Source organism: Acinonyx jubatus, chromosome C1, assembly GCF_027475565.1.
Source record: "Acinonyx jubatus isolate Ajub_Pintada_27869175 chromosome C1, VMU_Ajub_asm_v1.0, whole genome shotgun sequence".
In the NCBI taxonomy this organism is placed as follows: domain Eukaryota; kingdom Metazoa; phylum Chordata; class Mammalia; order Carnivora; family Felidae; genus Acinonyx; species Acinonyx jubatus.
Window position 1 is genome coordinate 185,054,340 of NC_069381.1, and position 21,245 is coordinate 185,075,584.

At 36.8% G+C, this 21,245-nt stretch overlaps 1 protein-coding gene and 1 pseudogene across 2 annotated transcripts in view; one reads left to right on the top strand and one right to left on the bottom strand.

Annotated features, from left to right (window-relative positions):
• Positions 1-21,245, bottom strand: part of SUMO1 (small ubiquitin like modifier 1) — a 28,823-nt gene that overhangs the window by 6,373 nt on the left and 1,205 nt on the right. Inside the window, exons 2-4 of one of the 2 annotated variants that reach the window (XM_015075916.3) lie at positions 8,092-8,166; positions 4,145-4,222; positions 1,531-1,602 (exon numbers count right to left, since the gene is read on the bottom strand). In XM_015075916.3, the coding sequence (XP_014931402.1) occupies positions 1,531-1,602; positions 4,145-4,222; positions 8,092-8,166 (225 nt within the window). The remainder of the gene's footprint in view (positions 1-1,530; positions 1,603-4,144; positions 4,223-8,091; positions 8,167-21,245) is intronic. The other variant, XM_053215570.1, reaches the window with a different exon arrangement.
• On the top strand, positions 12,839-13,431 carry LOC106978273 (60S ribosomal protein L21-like; annotated as a pseudogene).

The following is a 21,245-nucleotide window of genomic DNA, read 5'->3' on the forward strand; positions in this document are numbered from 1 at the left end:
CACCCCCATGTTTATAGCAGCACTATCAACAATAGCCAAAGTATGGAGAGTGCCCAAATGGCCATTGATGGATGAATGGACAAAGAAGATGTGGTATACATATACAACGGAGTATTACTCAGCCATCAAAAAGAATGAAATCTTGCCATTTGCAACTACGTGGATGGAACTGGAGGGTATTATGCTAAGTGAAATTAGAGAAAGACAAAAATCATATGACTTCACTCATAGGACTTTAGGAGACAAAACAGATGAACATAAGGGAAGGGAAATAAAAATAATATAAAAACAGGGAGGGGGACAAAACATAAGAAACTCATAAATATGGAGAACAAACTGAGGGTTACTAGAGGGGTTCGTGGGAGGGGGGATGGGCTAAATGGGTAAGGGGCATTAAGGAATCTACTCCTGAAATCACTGTTGCACTATATACTAATTTGGATGTAAATTTAAAAAAATAAAAAATTGAATTAAATTTAAAAAAAAAATAAATAAATAAATGGATGTGCACATTCACAATCTCTCTCATACTTTATTACTTTCAGATGATTCTAAGGGAAGGGGGGTATATAAAAAAGAAAAGAGACCATACAATGAAACAAACGAATACACAGAAGCATTAAAAACATAAATCAAGATGACAGAGCCAAGTATATTAATATACACTAAGCTTTTGTATTAAGTTCTCAAAATGGGCCAAAGATCAAAGATCAAACTTGAACCATTAAGGTCACCAGCACCATGAAAGTGTACCAGAAATCTACCAGATTTGAGGAACACCTATTCCTCTTCAAAACAATGTACATGCCTTATGATTTCAGTACTCAATTCCCACTTGCCACCTCTTTTTTTTCTAAACATTTTTTTTTAAATTTATCTATTTTGAGAGAGAGAGCATGCAAGCATGGGGTGGGGGGGGGGGGGGTGTGGTGGTGAGGAGACAGACTCCCAAGCAGGTTCCACACTGTCAGTGCAGAGTTTGATGTGAGGCTCCAACTCACAAACCATTAGATCATGACCTGAGCTGATCAAGAGTTGGACGCTTTTAGCTGACTGGGCCACCCAGGCACCCCTCACCTCTTTTCTTTTTTTTTTTTTAAGATTTTGTTTTTAAGTAATCTTTATACCCAATGTAAAGCTCGAACCTTGCATGCTGTATTGACTAAGCCACCCAGGCGCCCCTCCACCTCTCTTTTTATTGGCAATTTTTAAGGCAATATATGCGAAGTTCAACCCAAAAGACTATCTTTCTCTCTGACAAATCATATACCACTTAAATCAGAAAATATTCAAGAAAGGATAGTTTAATACCAGTGAACCAATGATTCAATGCAGAATTTAACATTTTGGGGGAACACCTGGGTGACTCAGTCAAATGAGCATCTGACTCTTCATCTCAGCTCAGGTCTTGATCTCAGGGTTTTGAGTTCAAGACTCACACAGCTCCACACTGGGTGTGGAGCCTGCTTAAAAAAAAAAAAAAGGAAAGAATTTAACATTTTTTTCACCCAAAGAAGAAATTATACTCACTTCTTTTGGAGTGTGATTATCAGCAATTCTCTGACCTTCAAAGAGAAACCTGAGTGAATTCATTGGAACTCCCTAAAAAGGTAAAAACAAAAAAACAAAAACAAAAACAAAACCATATATATATATATATATATATACACACACACACACACAAATCTTAAAAGAGATAGTAGGAACTTTGATGCACAAAAAGCAAACATGAGAGCTTCAACAGAATACACTGAACATAAAGCATATCTATCCTATCATAATTACCATTTATTGAGTACCACCTATTTGCTGGGCCCTCCCTATACCAAGTATTTCACATACATAATCATGTTCATCACAACAGTCCTGGAAGGTAGGTATTATCACCTCATATTCACTTTATAGGTAGGGAATCTAAGGCATAGTAAGGTCATACAGGCCAGATACCAATTTAAGGCCCATCTGTTCTTAAACCTGTGCTCTTAACCACTATTCTATAGTTTCCTCTAAAACCTGTATGCTAACATAAAAGATAAAATCAGAAATTGGATAAGCACTCTCACTAGTTTCCACCTATGCAATCAAAATTAGTTATAAGCAGATTAAGTCACATATATATGGTAAAGCACAGTAGCTAGCCAAGTAAGCTACAGTAAACCTGTGATGACACAGACAGCACTATAACTATCAACTATTCAACAAAAAGAGCTAAAAGCAAAGAAATGACTCATTTAAAGAAAAACTGCTTCAATAGTAAGTATAAATCAAGAATCATTTCTTTAGTCTAAAAGTAGAAAAATTAAAACTATCTTCCAAGCAGTATATACATAAATATATGAGACCCTGCAAACTTATCCTTCATTTGATTTTAAATTCTTTCTAGGCTTATACAAAATAATAAACATAACTGACAAGGGCAAAATATTCTTTGTTTTAATTATAGAATCTTTTAAAAAACTTTATCTTGTGCTGAAGTCAAAAAGAAACCAGTCTATAACATCAAAATTGAAAAATGACTCAATAATTACTTTATATACTTTTCAATCTCTATTGCATGTTACATACTTCAGAAAAATTAAGTTTCCTGTTCCTTGTATATCAGTAAATACAAGAAAAAATTATCAAGCCTCTTTGAACGAAGCATAAAAACTTTTCTGAAGACTGTAAAGTATACTCTGAAGCATAAATAGGAAAGTTAAACCCCCAAACCCACCATCTTCAATCTTGGATCAAAGTTTAGCTTTCACTTTAGCACTGTGATTTACCTCTTTACTTTGCATTGTTCTTCCTCAGTAACCAACTCCATCATCTATAGATGGGGTGAAAAGACTAGCTGTTGTGAGGATTAAAAGGCAATGTCTTTAAGGACCAAGCATAGTGCACTTAACATATGTTCTTTCCCCTGTGAACATCTCCATTTTAGCTCCCAGCAATATTATTAAAATGTGAACTAGCTGAGTGCCAATTAATCAGATTTTAGTGAGTTTAACCACTAACATCAAAAACAAAGAAATATTTGTTTTATTCACCCTAACACCTAAGTGATCTCTTTTCTTCTGGCAAAATGAGTTTTATGTTGGTTACAAATTTGAACTATAAAAAGCAAAGTTTCTAAACATAAAACCTATAATACCTAAGTTAATATCATGTAATATAATTATTAAAATCTTGGTTGTCTCCTATAAATACTAATTACAATTACATTTTCTATTTTATTGATAATAATGATTAACATTCATTGAGCATTTTTAAGCATCATGTTAACAGCTTTATGTAGGTTATCTTCATGAGGTAGGTACTACTATGATGTTCCCATTCTACTGAGGGAGAAACAAGGCACATAACTTGTCTAAGATCCCACAGTCAGACAGTAGTAGAGCCTGAATTTGAATCCAGGCAGGTTAAAGAATTATTGATTTAATAATCGAGCTCATGAAGGCCAGGATCTGAGAATTTATATTAATAAATTAATAAGCCTTCTTTATGATTTAAAAACATTTTTTAAAGTTTATTTATTTTTTGAGATAGAGCATGAGCAGGGGAAGAGAGAGGAGACACAGAATCTAAAGCAGGTTCCAAGCTCTGAGTTGTGAGCACAGAGCCCAACGCAGGGCTCAAACTCACGAACCGTGAGATCATGACCTAAGCGGATGTTGGACGCTTAACCAACTGAGCCACCCAGGTGCCCCTAATTTTTTTACAGGAGAGAAAATTCCTTCATGTTGAAAATACATAATGTAATTAGCAGTAACCTGTAGTACTATATATAAAGATAATAAACTAATAATACTAGTACTTACATTTAACATATGGCTACCTTGGTTAAAAACAAGGAAATTTCATAGTGATCACCAAAAATTACTTGCCTTTACTGTTACATACACTGGTAAGCCATTAAAATAGAAATATTCATATAGCTATTTTTACAACTCTGAATCACTTTTCAAAACAGTTACACAAACCTTATGAATTTAAATTCTGAAATGGGCCACAATGGGGAAAAAGGCAATTAAACAAGGTATAGTTTTCTCCTTCGGCTGCTAATGGTGAAAATAATAAAAGATCATTTTTCTTTTAACAACCTTTCTTACAAGAAAGATTAATGACATATAAAACATTGTATCTTATATCATTACATACAAACCTGTCTTTGACAGTATGATTCTTTGAGTTTCTTGAGATGTGTTGTCATTTTCACTTTGAAGTGAATCTCACTGCTATCCTAAGGAGATGAAAGAAAAATAATTATCCCTTTGTGTAAACTATTTGCTTTGCTTGAAAAAAATTATTTAAGTACACATATAGTACAAATAGAAACATAAACCCTGTCACTTTCCCACCAAAATACTCTTTTTAAAATACATGAATATATATATACACATATATATATACACATATATACATATATACATATATATACACACACACACATATTCTTTTTAACATTCCTAACAGGGTTTATTAGAATACTCTAAGCATCCTCAAAGTTACTTAATGTCCATTTCAAAAGAAATTTACAGTCTGTCCTGGATATTAAAATTAGCAGTATAAATAAAAACATGTATATCAAAGAATGTATTCCTTCATAGTTACATGTCTATTCTATTTTCAAAATAAAGAGAAGTTAAACTATCACAAACACCCAAAAGAAACTCAAAACAAAAAGTACCCCCCCAACAACTGAAGCACTGTTGAAGGTGGTCAAACCTATAAGAGAAGCATATACCATAAAATAACAGACAAGAAATTCATTTCTGCCACAAAGTCACCCCAGAGTCTGGTTTCTCTCACATAAGTAACATGAATAAGAACCTGAGTGAGTCAAAGTAATTTATGGCGCCAGGTTCTTTTCTTCTACCCAGACTGCCAAACAAACCATCAGGCAACCATCCAAAAAAAAAAAAAAAAAACCAATACTGGGGGGTGCTTAGGTGGCTCAGTTGTTGAGCATCTGATTCTTCATTTAGGCTCAGGTCATGATCTCAGGGTCATGGATTTCACTTAGCATAATACCCTCCAGTTCCACCCATGTAGTTGCAAATGGCAAGATTTCATTCTTTTTGATTGCAGAGTAATACTCCATTGTATATGTATGCCACATCTTTATCCAGTCATCCTCGATGGGCATTTGGGCTCTTGCCATACTTAGGCTATTGTCGATAGCACTGCTATGAACATTGGGGTGCAGGTGCCCCTTCAAAACAGCACACCTGTATCCCTTGGATAAATACCTAGTAGTGCAATTGCAGGGTCGTAGAGTAGTTCTATTTTTAATTTTTTGAGGAACCTCCATACTGTTTTTCAGAGTGGCTCCACCAGTTTGCATTCCCATAAATCAATAATTCTTAAAAATGTAATTCATGGCATAGAACATATAGATCAATGTTAGAATAAACTGACAGCCCAAAAATAAAGCCACATATATCTATAGTCAAATGATTTTTTGCAAGGATGCCAACCAACTCTATGGGAAAAGGATCAACTTTTCAAACAGTAGTTTGGGACAAATGGATAGCCACATGCAAAAAAAAAAAAAAAGTACTCAAAACTATCCAAACTTAATGTTAAGAACTAAAACCATAAAAATTTTAGAAAAATCTACAGGTATAAATCTCTGTGACCCTGGATTAGGCAACAGTTTCTTACATACAACTCCAAAATCACAGCAAGAAAAGAAAAAATAAATTCAATTAATCAAAATTAAAAACTGTTGGGGCGCTTGGGTGGCTCAGTCTGATAAGCATCTGACTTCGGTTCAGGTCATGATCTCACAGTCCCTGAGTTTGAGTCCCACGGTGGGCTCTGGGCTGACAGCTCAGAGCCTGGAACCTGCTTCAGATTCTGTGTCCCTCTCTCACTCTGCCCCTCCCTCGCTCATGCTCTGTCTCTCTCTCTCTCTCAAGAATAAAAAATTTTAAAAATTTTTCTAAAAATGGAAAAAAGATCTGAATAGACATTTCTTCAAAGAGGATGTACAAATGGCCAATAAGAACATGAAAAGATGCTGAACATCATTAGCCATCAGGGAAATACAAAACAAAAGCACAATGAGGGGCGCCTGGCTGTCAGAAGAGCATGCAACTCTTGTTCTCGGGGTCGTGAGTTCGAACCCCATGTTGGGTATTGAGATTACCTACCTACCTACCTACCTACCTACCTACATACATAGTGCCACACCACTTCACACACACCTGGATGACTATAATTAAAAAAAGATAAGAGCAAGCATTGACCAGAATATGGAGAAAGTAGACCTTCACACAATGCTGTTGCTGGGAATGTAAAATGGTAAAGCCACTGCTGAAGACAGTTTGGCAATTCCTCAAAAAGTTAAATAAAGTCTGGAATATTAGACTCAGTAATTCCACACCTAGATACATACCCAAGAGAATCAAACACATCCCTCCACACAAAAACTTATACATGGATGTTCAGAGCAAAATTATTCAGAATAACCAAAATGAGGAAACAAAAGAGCCCAAATGTCCCTTAACAAATGAATGGATAACAAACTGGTATATTCATACAAAGAAATATTATTCAGCAATAAAAAGGAATAAAACACTGATTCATGCTGCAACTTGGATGAACTTTGAAAATATATTAAATGAAAGAAGCTAGTCACAAAAGGCCACATATCATGTGATTCCATTTATATGAAATGTCCAAAACGGGCAAATCCATAAAAACAAAAAATAGATCAGTGGTTGCTAGAGGCTGGCAGGGGAGAGGATAGGGAATAGTGCTAATGAGTAGAGTATGTCTTTTGGGGATGATGAAAATGTTCTGGAACTAAATAGTGGTAATGGTGCACAGCATATCCTTGTGGAATATATAAAGGCCACTGAATCATACACATAAAAATGGTGAGTATTGGTATGCTCAGCTGGCTCAATTGGTACAGCATACAATCTTGATCTTGAGGTTGTAGGTTCAAGCCCCACATCAGGTGGAGATTACCTAAAAAAATAAAATCTTAAAAAATAATAAAATAAATGGTGATTTTTATGGTACACGAATTAAATATTAATTAAAAAATTTTTAAGTAAGGGACACCTGGGTGGCTCAGTTAAGCATCCAACTGTTGATCTCAGCTCAGATCATGAACTCACATCAGGCTCTGCACTGTCAGACTGAGCCTGCTTGGGATTTTGTCTCTCCCTCACTCTGCCCCTTCCCCACTTGTGCACTCGCACTCTCTCTCTCTCAAAACAGATTAACTTTTTAAAAAATTCATAAAAATTATCAGTTAAGATAATCACAGAAAATGGGGAAAGGATATGAACAAAGAATATAAACATAGTAGGTCAGTAGTAGCCTAATGCTACATCACAAAGCCTGCATCACTTACCTCACTTCATCTCATCATGTAGGCATTTTATCATCTCATATCATCACAAGGGTGAGTATAGTACAGTAAGATATTTTGAGAGAGAGATCACATTCACATGACTTATTACAATATACAGTTATAATTGTTCTATTTTATTATTACTGTTGCTAATCTCTTACTGAGCCTAATTTACAAATTAAACTTTACCAGAGGTGTGGATGTACAGGAAAAAACATAGTACAAATAGGGTTCAGTACTATCCACGGTTTCAAGCATTCAATGAAGGTCTTGGAAAATACTGCCGCAGATAAGGGGGAACTACTATATGAAGATTCATTCCTCCAACAATTTTCAACTAACCTTAATTATCAGTTAACATCTCAAGAAAGGTCAGTAAAGATACAGTCTGGGGAAAAGACATGCCAGGAAAGAGAAAGGGGTCAGTAAAAGGACTACTGAGAGGCCCTTTTACGGTTGGCCCTAGCTTTATCACTCAATAGTATTTACTATATTTGCCACTGAAGCATGCTAACCAAGAAAAGTTTTTTATTTGGAGAAATTAAGATAATCTAAATCTGCCTAGCAGATCTGCCTAGCAGATCAATAGAACAGTATGAACCTCTTCTACCTCCAACAACAGATGCATGTATAGTAAATGAAAATGCCATTTTTAAATAATTTGCCTTACTGAAATCATTTTTTATGTATCAGAAATTACTCACTTTAGAGAGTTAAAGGAGAAAAATAATGAAACTCACCTGTCCAATGACTTTGAGTTTAATGTATTCTCCTTCCTTCTTATCCCCCAAGTCTTCAGTTGAAGGTTTTGCCTCCTGAAAGAAAAGTATATTCAAAGATAAAGTTCCTATAAGCATTACTTTCACTGAGTACAAAATCTGTACTTGAGAATAAAACAGCATTTATTTTCTCCGCCACACCAATTAAGCAAAAAACCTAAGTCAATTACTGTTTCAAATACCAGTGTTCCAGAAGTCAAAATAGAGGTCTCTTATTTGACAATAAATTTCATATAATAAAAAAAAGATTAAAAAATTTGACAATAAATTTCATATAATAATAAAAAAAGATAAAAAAAAATAGAGGTCTCTTATTGTGATATCCTACAGTAATACCTCTAAGACCCCACCATGCATAGGAATCAACTGAGGGACTTTTTAAACAACTGCTGGGCCCCACTCCCAACTTTTTATTCAGTAGGTGAGGGATAGGGCTGTAAATACATTTCTAACAAGTTACCACTTGGTGCTAATTCTGCTGGGCAGAGGACAACCTACCCTACAGTCAACTCCTATTAGTCAGAAGTTCATTCTCCATCAACCAAACATTCTGAACCCAAGATTCTCTTTTCAGAGCCTATCAGAGAAGTTAACCACTCCAATTGCAAAACTATACTAAAAAACATAAATTAATCATATTAGTATAAGCAAGGTCTATTTAGAAAGGAAAATCAAACAGCATATTGGTCTAATGTACTCTAGGATCAAAACAAATCGATTTTATATCATCTATTATTTTAGACTATCTGAAGCAGTCTATCCAATTTTAAAACATTAGGCTTGGCTGAAAAAGCTTAGGGTAGTAAGTAGAATAAGAAAAAAGTATAGAGTAGGTAGGAAAAAGAAAGAGGAGACAAAATTTGAAGAGAGAAAAGAGGGTTATAAAATAATTTCTAATTAAGGGATATTGAAAAGAAAATGAAGTTAACAGAATAAACTAGTTAAAACAATTTCATCATGAAGTATCTAAGAAAAGCCATTTTACTAAAGGAGGTAGCTTGGAAAATTTCACTAAATAGAACATTAAAAGTATCTTTCCTGGGGCACCTGGGTGGCTCAGTAGGTTAAGTGTCCGACTTCGGCTCAGGTCATGATCTCACGGTTTTTGAGTTCGAGCCCCGCGTTGGTCTCTGTGCTCACAGCTTGGAGCCTGGAGCCTGCTTCGAATTCTGGTACCTCCCTCTCTCTCCGCCCCTCCCCTGCTCATACTCTGTCTCTCTCTGTCTCTCAAAAATAAATGTTTAAAAAAATTTTTTTTCTAAATAAAAAAAAAAGTAGCTTTCCTGTTTACCTTAGTTTGGCCACCAAATCAGCCACTTATTTACACATATGCTCTTCTGTTAAATATATAACAATTTCTGTTAATCCACACTTGATAAGAATATAACCAACCATATTATATTGTACAAGTAAAATAACAGGGCCATATTACCTGTGTACCTCATGCCAGAAACTTAAAACTAAAACTCTTCAACATTCAAAATTTAACAGAACATTTTAAACTAGAAGTAGCTTTTAACTTTAAGACACAGGCTAGAGTCCAAGGAAATGCTTAGACAACAGAATTGACTTCGTTAGTGTAAGTCCTTGCCTGTTTTTCATTCTGCAGTGCTTTCAACATTTGCTGACTACTGCATATTATGGCAACAGACAAAATGAACCTTCTTTAGTGAGACAGTCTTTCACCTGAAAACTAGAAGACTGTCTTCAAATACAGTCACATCACCACATTTCTATGAATTTATATTCATAGTTAACAGCTGCTTCTTCTTTAAGTATCTAGAGAGGGTTAGGACAGCTTATTCCACACAGTGAAGAGCAATGAAGCGGAGTTCTCTTTAACTGGGAGGAAAAGGGGTGTTAGGAAGCGTTGTTTGAATTAATACAAAGAAGGAGCATCGCCACCCCCACCTCCAGCAGCAATCCATCAGTACAATGGGAGTGATTTTGCTCCAGTTTTCTTAGCTAAGATGGCTACAGAGGCTACTCAAGGAAAGACAAAAGAGTTCTTTCCCCTCCTCCAATCCCTCCTCCACATTGTTTTTCTCAACTACAGCTTCTCTAATTGGATAACTACTCCTATCAAAAAGCATTAATAGCTCCCAGTTCTTTAAGGCCTAGAACCAAACTCCACAGCACCAAATTCAGTTTCCATTACTAAACTCAATTCTCATTTTTCTACCACTTTCTTTACAAACCTGAGGATATGGTTAAATTGGACTATTTGCTGTTTCCTGAAAAGTCTACCAGCATTCTTCCACCTTCAACCCCTGTTTCCACTACCTAGAATATACCTCCTCCCCTCAACTTTTCCTGAAATCACCTCAAAGAAATCCATCCCCCATATTTGAAGTCCAGTATTAAAAACTCTGGGGGTGCCTGGGTGGCTCAGTTGGTTAAGCGTCCAACTTCGGCTCAGGTCATGATCTCATGGTTTGTGAGTTCAAGCCCCGCAATGGGCTCTGTGCTGACAGCTCGGAGCCTGGAGCCTGACTGAATTCTTTGTCTCCCTCTCTCTCTGCTTCTCCCGTGCTCGTGCTCTGTCTCTCAAAAACAAATAAATACATTTTTAAAAACTCTAACAGGGTGCCTTGGTGGCTCAGTAGGTTGATCATCTGACTCTTCATTTCGGCTCAGGTCATGATCCCAGGGTCATGGGATCGAGCTCTGTGTCAGGCTCTGCACTGAGTAGGGAGCCTACTGGAAGTGCTCTCTCCCCTCGGCTCCCAATCTCTCTCTAAAATAAAAAATAAATAAAACAAAATTCTTCCAGGAGATTAAAAAGCAAAACAAAACAAAAACTCTTCCAGGAACCACAGCACCCCCCCCCCAACCTTCCAACTAGGATTAATACTTTCCTTTATGTTCCTATCTGGAATTTATTCTTACCTTTCATGGCATTTATTTTCACTTTTAAAATACTCCTTTCTCTAAACACCTGGGTGTCTCAGTTGGTTAAGTGTCCAATTTCAGCTCAGGTCATGATCTCACGGTTCGTGAGTTCAAGCCCTGCGTCAGGCTCTGTGCTGACAGCTTGGAGCCTGGAGTCTGTTTCAGATTCTGTGTCTCCCTCTCTCTGCCCCTCCCGTGTTCACGCTCTCTCTCTCAAAAATAAACAAACATTTAAAAAATTAAAAATAAAATACTCCCTTCTCGACTATCTTCTGTAGTTGTTGTACTCATTTCTTTAAACTTCTTACAAGAGTAGTCAGCATTAACTGTCTCCACTTTCACCCTTAAACTCACAAAATCTGGTTTATATTTCACCATTCCAGTTGATACTGCTCTCATCAAGGTTACTAGTTCAACTCCTTATTGCTGAATTTATTGGACAATTTCAAATCTCATTTTTAACAGTAACAGAATAGACACTTAGTGATTTCTTCCCTGAAAACTCTCGACCTTTGGCCTCCAAGATTCCATTCTCTCCTTATCTTGGCTATTTCCTTAAATGCTGGGAGTCTCCTCTGGATTCCAGGTCCTCAATCTTCTGCCTTCTCTCTTGGGTGACCCATGATTCCAACTACCTCTCAGATCCTAATGACTCACAGTCATCCTCTCCAACCTGACTTTTCTGAGTTTTACATTCATTTATCCAAATGCTTGAGTATCTCCACTTTAGATGTCCCATGGGTACCCAAATGTAAGTACCTAAAACTGAATGCATTATTTCCAACTCCTCTGTAAATTATAACTCCTCTTCCTGAAAACCACCTTAAAAAAACAAAACAAAACAAATTTCCTCCTGGACTCTCAATTACAAAAAACGGTTACCATACACTCAACTGTCCAAAACAGAAACTCAGGTGTCATCTTTAGCTAGACTTTCTCTCTTAAATCTCACACTTAATCATCCATCCTTCTGACAATGTTATTATCCCTTAGTGGCTCTCAAGTTTATTCTTCTCTCCATTCCACTGCCTTATTTCAGGTACTCATTGTTGTTCCTTAATATTACTGCAACAGTCTTGCTCCCTTCAATTCTCCAACTACCACCAGAGCCACCTCTCTAAAATGCAATCTGATCTGCCCATAATCTTCAGGCAGAATCTTAAATTCAAACTTCTTAGCTGACATACACTGGTCCTTCATGTACTGGTCCCAGCTAGCAATCCAGCCTTAATCTCCTATCTCTCTTGCTAATAATATCCTTTGCTCCAGCCATATTGATCTACAATCCCTTACACATATCACCTCTACCTTATCTTCATCATATCTATACCTGTTAATCACCTCTGCTTAGAAGCCCTTTCTTACCCTATTTTCCTTTCACTCAGGCATCACTTCCTACAAACTGATTTCTCTAATCACCCTCTTAAACATCCCCATGCTTACTTTTATCTATTATAACCACATGTTGGCCTATTTGTATCTTCTACCAGATTAAGTTCCTCACTGGCATACTTTATTTCTGATCATGCACAGTGGCTGGTTCTTTGAAGATATTCAATATTCTTGTTAAATAAATTAATGTTTTCTGTGACAGTTTTGTATGTCTTGACTTCCCTACAAGCTTACAAGGAGAGGACCCAAGTTTTTTCATCTTTATAATTTCTGTAATGCCAGGCAAATACTAGGCTATTTAATGCTGTTGGATCAAAGAGACAACATTATTTTCTGTATCACCCCACAAAATCTTACTAAATCCTTTCAGTTTTTTATATTTACAGTTGGAAATACAAGATAATTCACTTCAGCTGCATAAGAACATGTGAACAGCCTTCCTTTCGGCCGGAACCGCCATCTTCCAGTAATTCGCCAAAATGACCAACACAAAGGGAAAGAGGAGAGGTACTCGCTATATGTTCTCTAGGCCTTTTAGAAAACATGGAGTTGTTCCTTTGGCAACATACATGCAAATCTACAGGAAAGGTGATATTGCGGATATCAAGGGAATGGGCACTGTTTAAAAAGGAATGCCCCACAAATGTTACCATAGCAAAACCGGAAGAGTCTACAATGTTACCCAGCATGCTGTTGGCATTGTTGTAAACAAACAAGTTAAGGGCAAGATTCTTGCTAAGAGAATTAATGTACATATCGAGCACATTAAGCACTCAAACAGCCGAGACAGCTTCCTGAAGCGTGTGAAGGAAAATGATCAGAAAAAGAAGGAAGCCAAGGAGAAAGGTACTTGGGTTCAACTGAAGCGCCAGCCTGCCCCACCCAGAGAAGCACACTTTGTGAGAACCAATGGAAAGGAGCCTGAGCTGTTGGAACCCATTCTCTATGAATTCATGGCGTGATAAATGTAAAAAAAATAAAAGATGTCAAGACTGTAAAAAAAAAAAAAAAAAAGAACACGTGAACAATCAGGATATGAAATTTCCAAAAATAAGTTACCACTTTCCCTAGTCACTACATTTTGGTGACCTCTTCCCAACTCTGAAGCACTATGGCAATATCATCTATACCACTTGTTTAATAGCCTCATGCTTGCTTAATGCAGTCATCCAGCTTTTCATGTACTATCTTTGGATCAAAGATCCAAACTAGTCTTTTTTTTTTCTTTTGACAAACTAGTCTGAAAAATGAGAAGATCTTGGCCAAAAAAGGCCAATGATCATTTCCAGTGATCTCAGTGTCTTTTGTATGTCTTCTTTCCTTCTCTCCCCTGTGAAAAAGCAGCCAATACAGAATGGTATGGCACACTAGCTACAAAACAGTGAAAGCATTCAGCACTGGCTCTGGGACACTAGGTCATCAGAGAAAAGAGACTCCCAGAGAGGGCTGGTTGATTTGGCTGGAAAGGATACACGGCCTTAGAACAGAAGAAACAGGTAAATGGAAAGAAAAGTAAATATATGTACAAGATCAAAGAAAGGAACCAAAAACCTCTAAATTTTCAGGTTGTGTCATCCAGAGCCTGAATCATGGTAACTGGAATGATAAAGGAATTTACCACGCTACAGGCACTATCAACTTTTCTTTCCAAGCCATAGAGGGAATAGCTTGTAAATAGAAGATGGTTGGATTTGGAAAGAGAATTAGGCTGGAAAGAACGAAAAACACAACAAATGTACAAAATCCATTTACAAACGTACAAAATTCATGAGAATTTTACTGTGCCATTTCAAAGTCGAAGGAACAAGAACTCTGCTTAGGGGCACTGGCAATCAGTATGTTGACAATTTAACCACATGAAAGGACATCACACTTAACTACCTCCCATGTCAATGACCCTTCCAGCTACACAAGAGTTGTTCATTCTTCTGCAAGGAGGTGGGAGATTCTGGGGAAACCCCAAAAGAAAGAATATATTTACTCTTATTTGAGGACATTAACAAATCTGCTCATTTTTTAAGGTGTGATAACTATTATCACATATCAAATACATACTGAAATATTTATGATGGAATTATACACCTGGGATTGTCTTCAGACTATGAGGGAGTAGATTAGAGCAATGTAATGTAGATGAAATAAAATAGGCCAGGAGATGGGTATATGGATATAATTACATACACATTAAAGTTTTCCATAAAACCTTTCACAGAAAATGCAATCACTCAAAGTATCAAAAAATCTGTTAACCACAGGTCTGAATAGAATTCTTCAGTTTATTTCATTTTATTTCCTAATGAAAAAAATTCAACATAGCTCAAGTTGGAAATTCTTACACCCATTATTAAAAGATATAAAACCCAAAATAAAATAACATCAGCCCCCTCCTATTTCAATGGATTTACCACAATTCTAAAAACACAAAATAAACATACATTTTCAGATTCATGCTGCGTGTTCAAACTTAAGACACAGTACTGGAAATCTGGAATGGAACCAACCAGACCTAGCTCCATAACTTCAACATTTAAGTCAAGCTGTCCAGACACTGGATCTTCTGCAAATTTACATTCAACTCTAGAACGGTGGTTAAACACTAGATGTGCAACTTACCAAGAACTAAAAATTGTAATTGAAAATCACATTGGTTGTGCAAACCACTCTTTGAGCCTAGACTATGGACCTACACAAAGCTTGGAACAAACTGGCTTGACTGTATACAAAAGTACCAACATACACATTTAGAGGTTGGCGGACATTGTTAATTACCTATCCAATATCCCCTTTCTCCATTCTCCTTACAAAGGGAAGCCTAGGTATGCCCAGCCAAAAAGCATATTTCTCAGCTTCTATTATGGCCACGTGACACAGTGCCAGCCAATGAGATAAAAAACACTGACAGATTTGTTGTTGGCGCATACTTTTTCCCTTTGCTCCATCTCTTTCTCCTACCTGGAACAAATACACAAAGTAACTTCTCTGTGCCCACAGGACATAGGCATGAGGGTGAAAACATCTGTTATGGATGGGGGAGAAAAGAGTATGAAGGCATTGTGGAGCTGCCTTACCAGCCCTGAACTACTTATGTCTAGACTTCTTTTTTTTTTTTTTTTTTTTGAGAGACAGAGTGTGTGAGTGGGGGAGAGGTAAGGGGCAGAGGGAAAGAGAGTATCCTAAACAGGCTCCACACTCAGCACAGAGCCCAACGTGGGGCTCAATCCCATGACCCTGAAATTGTGACCTGAGCTGAAATCAAGAGTCACTTAACCAATTGAGCCACCCAGGCTCCCGCAGACTTCTCATTTCATGAGAAAAATAAACACATACTTGTTTAACCTACTATATATCACGTTTTCTGTTACTCGGCCGAAAAGAAATCCAAACTGACATAGGAGGTACTGTAAATAGGTATCATTTGTCTTATGTTAAAAACAGAAGCTAGGGTACCTGAATGGCTCAGCTGGTTAAGCAACTGACTTTGGCTCAGGTCATGATCCCACGGTTCATGAGTTCAAGCCCCCGCATCGGGCTCTCCCCTGTCAGTGCAGAGCCCACTTCAGATCCTCTGTCGCCCTCTCTCTCTGCCCCTCCCCTGCTTGTGCCAACGCATTCTTTCTCTCTCAAAATTTAAATAAACATTAAAAGAAAAAAAACAGAACTTAGAAAACTACCTCCTTGTGCATCAAAAGCAGGGTGGAGAATTGTGGTACAGTCACACAATGGAATATAATTAGCAATGCAATTTAAGAACACAATAGTATGGACGAATCTAACAATGCTGAGCAAAAGAAGTCAAATACAGAAGTATATACCATATGACTCCGTTTACATAACATTATAATGTCTAAAAACAAGCAAAACTAATCTAATTAGTAGTCAGGGCAGAGGATCTTAATCTGAGTACTGGCTGCATGAATGGGATCAGTTTGTCAAAATTCAGCAAGCTATGCATTTATGTGCACTTTTTGATACATATATCAATCTTTGGTAAAATCTTGAAAAATAACTGTGCCTAGATATTGAAAACAGACAGAGTCCAGCAAACAGAACTCCACTTTTCCTACAGATTCTCACTAGCTCAGTAAAAGTAACTGACCAAAAGAATGGTCAAAATAAAAAAGTATAATAAATATAACACATCTTTAAATAACCTATGTTGCAGGAATATCCACAATTTAAACTGTAAAAGTAAGGGGGCACTTAGATGGCTTAGTCAGAAGAGCATGCAACTCTTGAACCTTGGGGTCATGAGTTCGAGCCCCACATTGGGTATAGGCATTACTTAAAATAGATTTTTTTAAAATGTTTTAACTGTAAAAGTAAGGTGCTCAATAGTAGATGTGAGAATGTACCCATGACTTTTTAAAGATTTTTTTTAATGTTTATTTTTTTGAGAGAGAGACAGAGCATGAGCAGGGGAGGGCAGAGAGAGGGAGACACAGAAGCCAAAGAAGGCTCCAGGCTCTGAGCTGTTAACACTGAGTCCAATGCAGGGCTCAAACTCACCAAATGCAAGATCATGACCTGATCCGAAGCCGGACGCTTAACTGACTGAGCTACCCAGTAGCCCCATACTCATGACTTTTTTAAAGAAGCAGAATATCAAAAATTATCTACCTCCCAAAAACCACAATTTCAGAAAATTCTAAAATGGGGTACTAAACCTATCTTAGAGAAAATTATCCACAATAATTCTAATGTTCTGGAAGAAACAAATGATTTGATCTTAGAAATAAAGTTTCCAGGTCTATTGTTAGTAGAAGTAAAGATCAAGAAGTAATGTCAAATCACCATGAAAAGAAAACTACTCCATGACAACCAACTCTTCCTCAATAACAAAACATCATGAGGCTAAAAGAAGAGGAGGAAGATACCAGTTGCTTCAAGTTTCTGAGGCAACCCTCCAATTCTAGGGCTTAGCATGGTGCCTAGAACATTCAATAAATAACTTGTTTAAATGAATGAATCTGACCAGTCATTCCTTCAAAAAAACTAAGTATCCAGTCACTGTGCTGGGCACTTCAAGAAAAAAGGATGAATAAAAAAGCCTGATTCCTGACCCTCAAAAGCATTCTAATGGAGAAGAACGCTTAAGTAAATAATTTTAACACTATATATAAAAACTATAGTCGAGGGGCACCTGGGTGACTCAGTCAGTTAAGCGTCCAACTCTTGATTTTGGTTCAGGTCATGATCTCATGCATGGTTCATGGGATCAAGCCCCACATTGGGTTTTGCACTCAACGCAGTGCCTGCCTGGGATTCTCTTTTTCCCTCTCTCTCTGTCCTTCTCCCACTTGTGCTCACTCTCTCTGAAATGAACATTTTTTTTAAAAAGCTATAATAGAGACATTCTCAGCTTTGCTGGCAGTATCACAGTCAATGAGGTTCATCTGGGATGCAATTATTGCTAATATAAAAGACATTCTAAATGCTAAGGGGGCTAAAAGGTATGAAGACCTATTTGACAATGGCTTTATAGTTTTGAATTTGAACTACTCATCTACCTTCACGAGTACTACAACCATTACAATCATACTCAGTTTTCAAAATACTATTAAATATTGTTTAGGTAACATTTTATTTGCAATGTTTTATTAATAACTTTTATGTTTGCAACATCCACTAACAGCACCTCATGTATCTATCAGGGAGAAAATAGAATATATCTATCAATCCTCTCGCGGGGCATGCAATGCTTACTGTATGTATCACTATATGCTTAAGTTATAGTTACAGTTTTTAACATATAAATAGTAGTATACATAATTATTAATTTTAATATATACCCAATTCATCATATTCTCCTACTATTTCAAGCTAACAGTAAGATAAGTAAACATCAACAACAGGAAGATACAAAGAATATTGCAGGGAATAATGCAATCCTGACAGAAGAAATACAATTAATGTGGCAGATTAAAGATAACTATGAATTCTTTGTTACTCTTCCCATTGAGAAATGAAGTCTAAATGCCTTTCCCTTGTTGACTACAGCTAATATTGTACTGCATATTTGAAAATTGCTAAGAGATTTAATTCTCATCACAAGAAAAAAAATTGTAACTGTGTGGTGATGGATGTTAGACTTATGATCATGATTTCACATTACATACATCAAATATCAAATCATTATGTTGTATACCTGAAACTAACATATTACAGGTCAATTAGATCCCCCAAATAAATAAATGCCTTTCCCTTGAATTTGGGCTGGCCTTAGCGATCTGCCTGACCCACAGACTACAGAAGTGACTTCCAAGGCTAGGTCCTAGGAAGCTTGAGGTTTCCAGCCAGGGTTCTCTGGGAACATTCACACTCTTATGAGCCCTGAGCTGCCATAGCTCAATATTCTGGGGTTCCTATGCTGAGTAAAACACATGGTGAAACCACTAAGAGAGGCCTTGTGACTCTATGAAGAGCCCATCCATTCCAGCACCCAACCATGTAATCCCAGTTGAGGCCCTACACAACAAGGAGCAATGGTTAAGTCCAGCCCACAGGGCTGCCCAAATTGCAGATATATGAGCAAAATAGAAAACTGTTATTTTAAGCCTCTAAGTTTTGAGGTAGTTTGTAAGGTACCAACAGATAACCAGAACTACATAATGCTTCCAAATCCTTGACTAAAGGGAAAATAAAAGAAAATCATTCAGTTTCTCTCTGAGGTGGGAGTGGGGAGAGTGAACGTGCTTACTTACAATAGTTAGCATTTGAAGTAAATCAGTCATCTAATTATTACAAATTAATAGACCTGAATTAAAGAGCTGAAGTCCATGCTGCCTTTGATGATTTGGGCATGGCGGGAACACTATAAACTTGAATAAAGGGAAGAAAAAAGGGAAAATATTTGTACAAATTACCCACACCAATTTTGATAGCAAGCTTCTGGTTCTATATAAGTGCTTAGATTTGCTTGAGATCAGGCAAAGGAGAGCACCCAATGAGATCTACTATTGGTTAAAGGATTGTCTTTATCCTTTTTGAGAGATCATGTACCTCTGATGAAATCTATAAGCCTTTTCTCCCTAAAAAAATACACACATACCAGGGCACCTGGGAGGCTCAGTCAGTTAGCCATCCAGCTCTTGATTTCAGCTCAGGTCATGATCTCATGGTTTGTGAGTTCAAGCCCCACGTAGAGCTCTGTGCTAACAGTGTGGAGTCTGCTTGGGATTCTCTCTCTCCCTCTCTTTCTGCCCCTCCCCTGCTTGTGCTCGCACACTTGCTCTCAAAATAAATTAAAAGAAAAATACACATGTAAAAATAACAAAACGCCCCATACAATTTCAATGATTTTCAGCCTTTAGGGCCCATGAACTTTAGGTTTAGAACCTGTTGTAGACGATTATTCAGCAATGGTTCACAAATCCACTAGATAATGCTGGCAATTGTTAAAATTACAGGAAAGGTATTTTACTCAAATTCACAAAATAATTTTTCACTCATCAACAGAAAACCCAGAAATTCAAGTCTTGTGTGATTTTAACGTCCACCTGTATTTTAACCTAAAATTGTTACTCAGCTGCAATGTCTTAGCGCCAGATAACAAATTTCTGAGACGTGCCTCAGAAAATGCATCCTCCTTAAAGAACTTAGTTTAAGTCAAGATTGTCTCTTGGGGACAGTGGGTCAGTCTCGTGCTGCTGATATTGCACAGTAATAACTTGAGATTCTTATTCTTGCTCATAAGCCTCTTAAGGGTAAGAGTTCAGCTTCATACCTCTTTAAATCCTTAGCACCCAACACTGAAATTGTACTGGGTCTTGATTATTAATAATGATGCTGGTTAAACAGAATGGAGCAACAGTTCTCAAACTTTTTGGTCTCAGGACTCTTACACTCTTAAAAAGTTATTTGGAACTCCATAAAGCTTTTGTTAGGTTAGTTATATTTATTCAGGTTTACAGTTAGACATTGAAACTGAGAAATGTTTTAATTATCCATTTAAAAAGCCCCACTATATATTAACAAATAATATATTTTTATTGAAAATAAAATGAGAAGAACATCAGTTTTTTCTAGTGAGAAGAACAGCACTATTTTGCATTTTTGCAAATCCCTTTAACGTCTGGCTTAACAGCAGCTAGATTTTCACATCTGCTTCTACCTTTCAATCTGTTGTGATATCACAGGCCACGTTAGTGTTTAAAAAACACCACTGAAAACACAGGAAAGGATCAGAGTGAAAAAGACAAATAATGTCCTAGTATTATCATGAATAGTTTTGGCCTCAAAGACCTTCTAAAACAGAATCTAAAGAACTTCTGGCCACCTGTTAGTGTACTAGGTCCTTTATTTCTTCTTTCATGTCTCTCTCAATGACTGGAATTCAATGACTGGAGCAATAAATTCTGTAATTTAGTTTATAATTCTTTCTGTACATTGCTCTTTCATCAGACTATAGTAAGTTTCAACCTGCTTCCTAGCATCAAAATAAAAGGCTGATGAAACTAAGCATTTACACCTGTTCTTTCCTCCCTGGTAACCAAGTAAACAACTATCCAGGGAGATACTTATAACGCCACTTATAATTCTCATACCAACTTGGGAATTAATCTAGATTGTTAAGAGCCATCCAAAATTAATCTAGATTATGATTAAGCTTTAAAAATACCAAGGTACATTTTGCACAATAGTACAAATCCACAAAAGCCTCACTTGCTTTCACAAACTGGTACAAAACTGAACCGGGTTAAAAGCTAGGGAAACAAGTGTGTTAAATTTAAAAGTGCAAGTACATTATGGAGTTGAATGAAAAATAACTTTTCTAGATAAATATCATTAAACAAGCGAAAGATCCAAAGAGACTTTAAAAAGTCACAGTCATC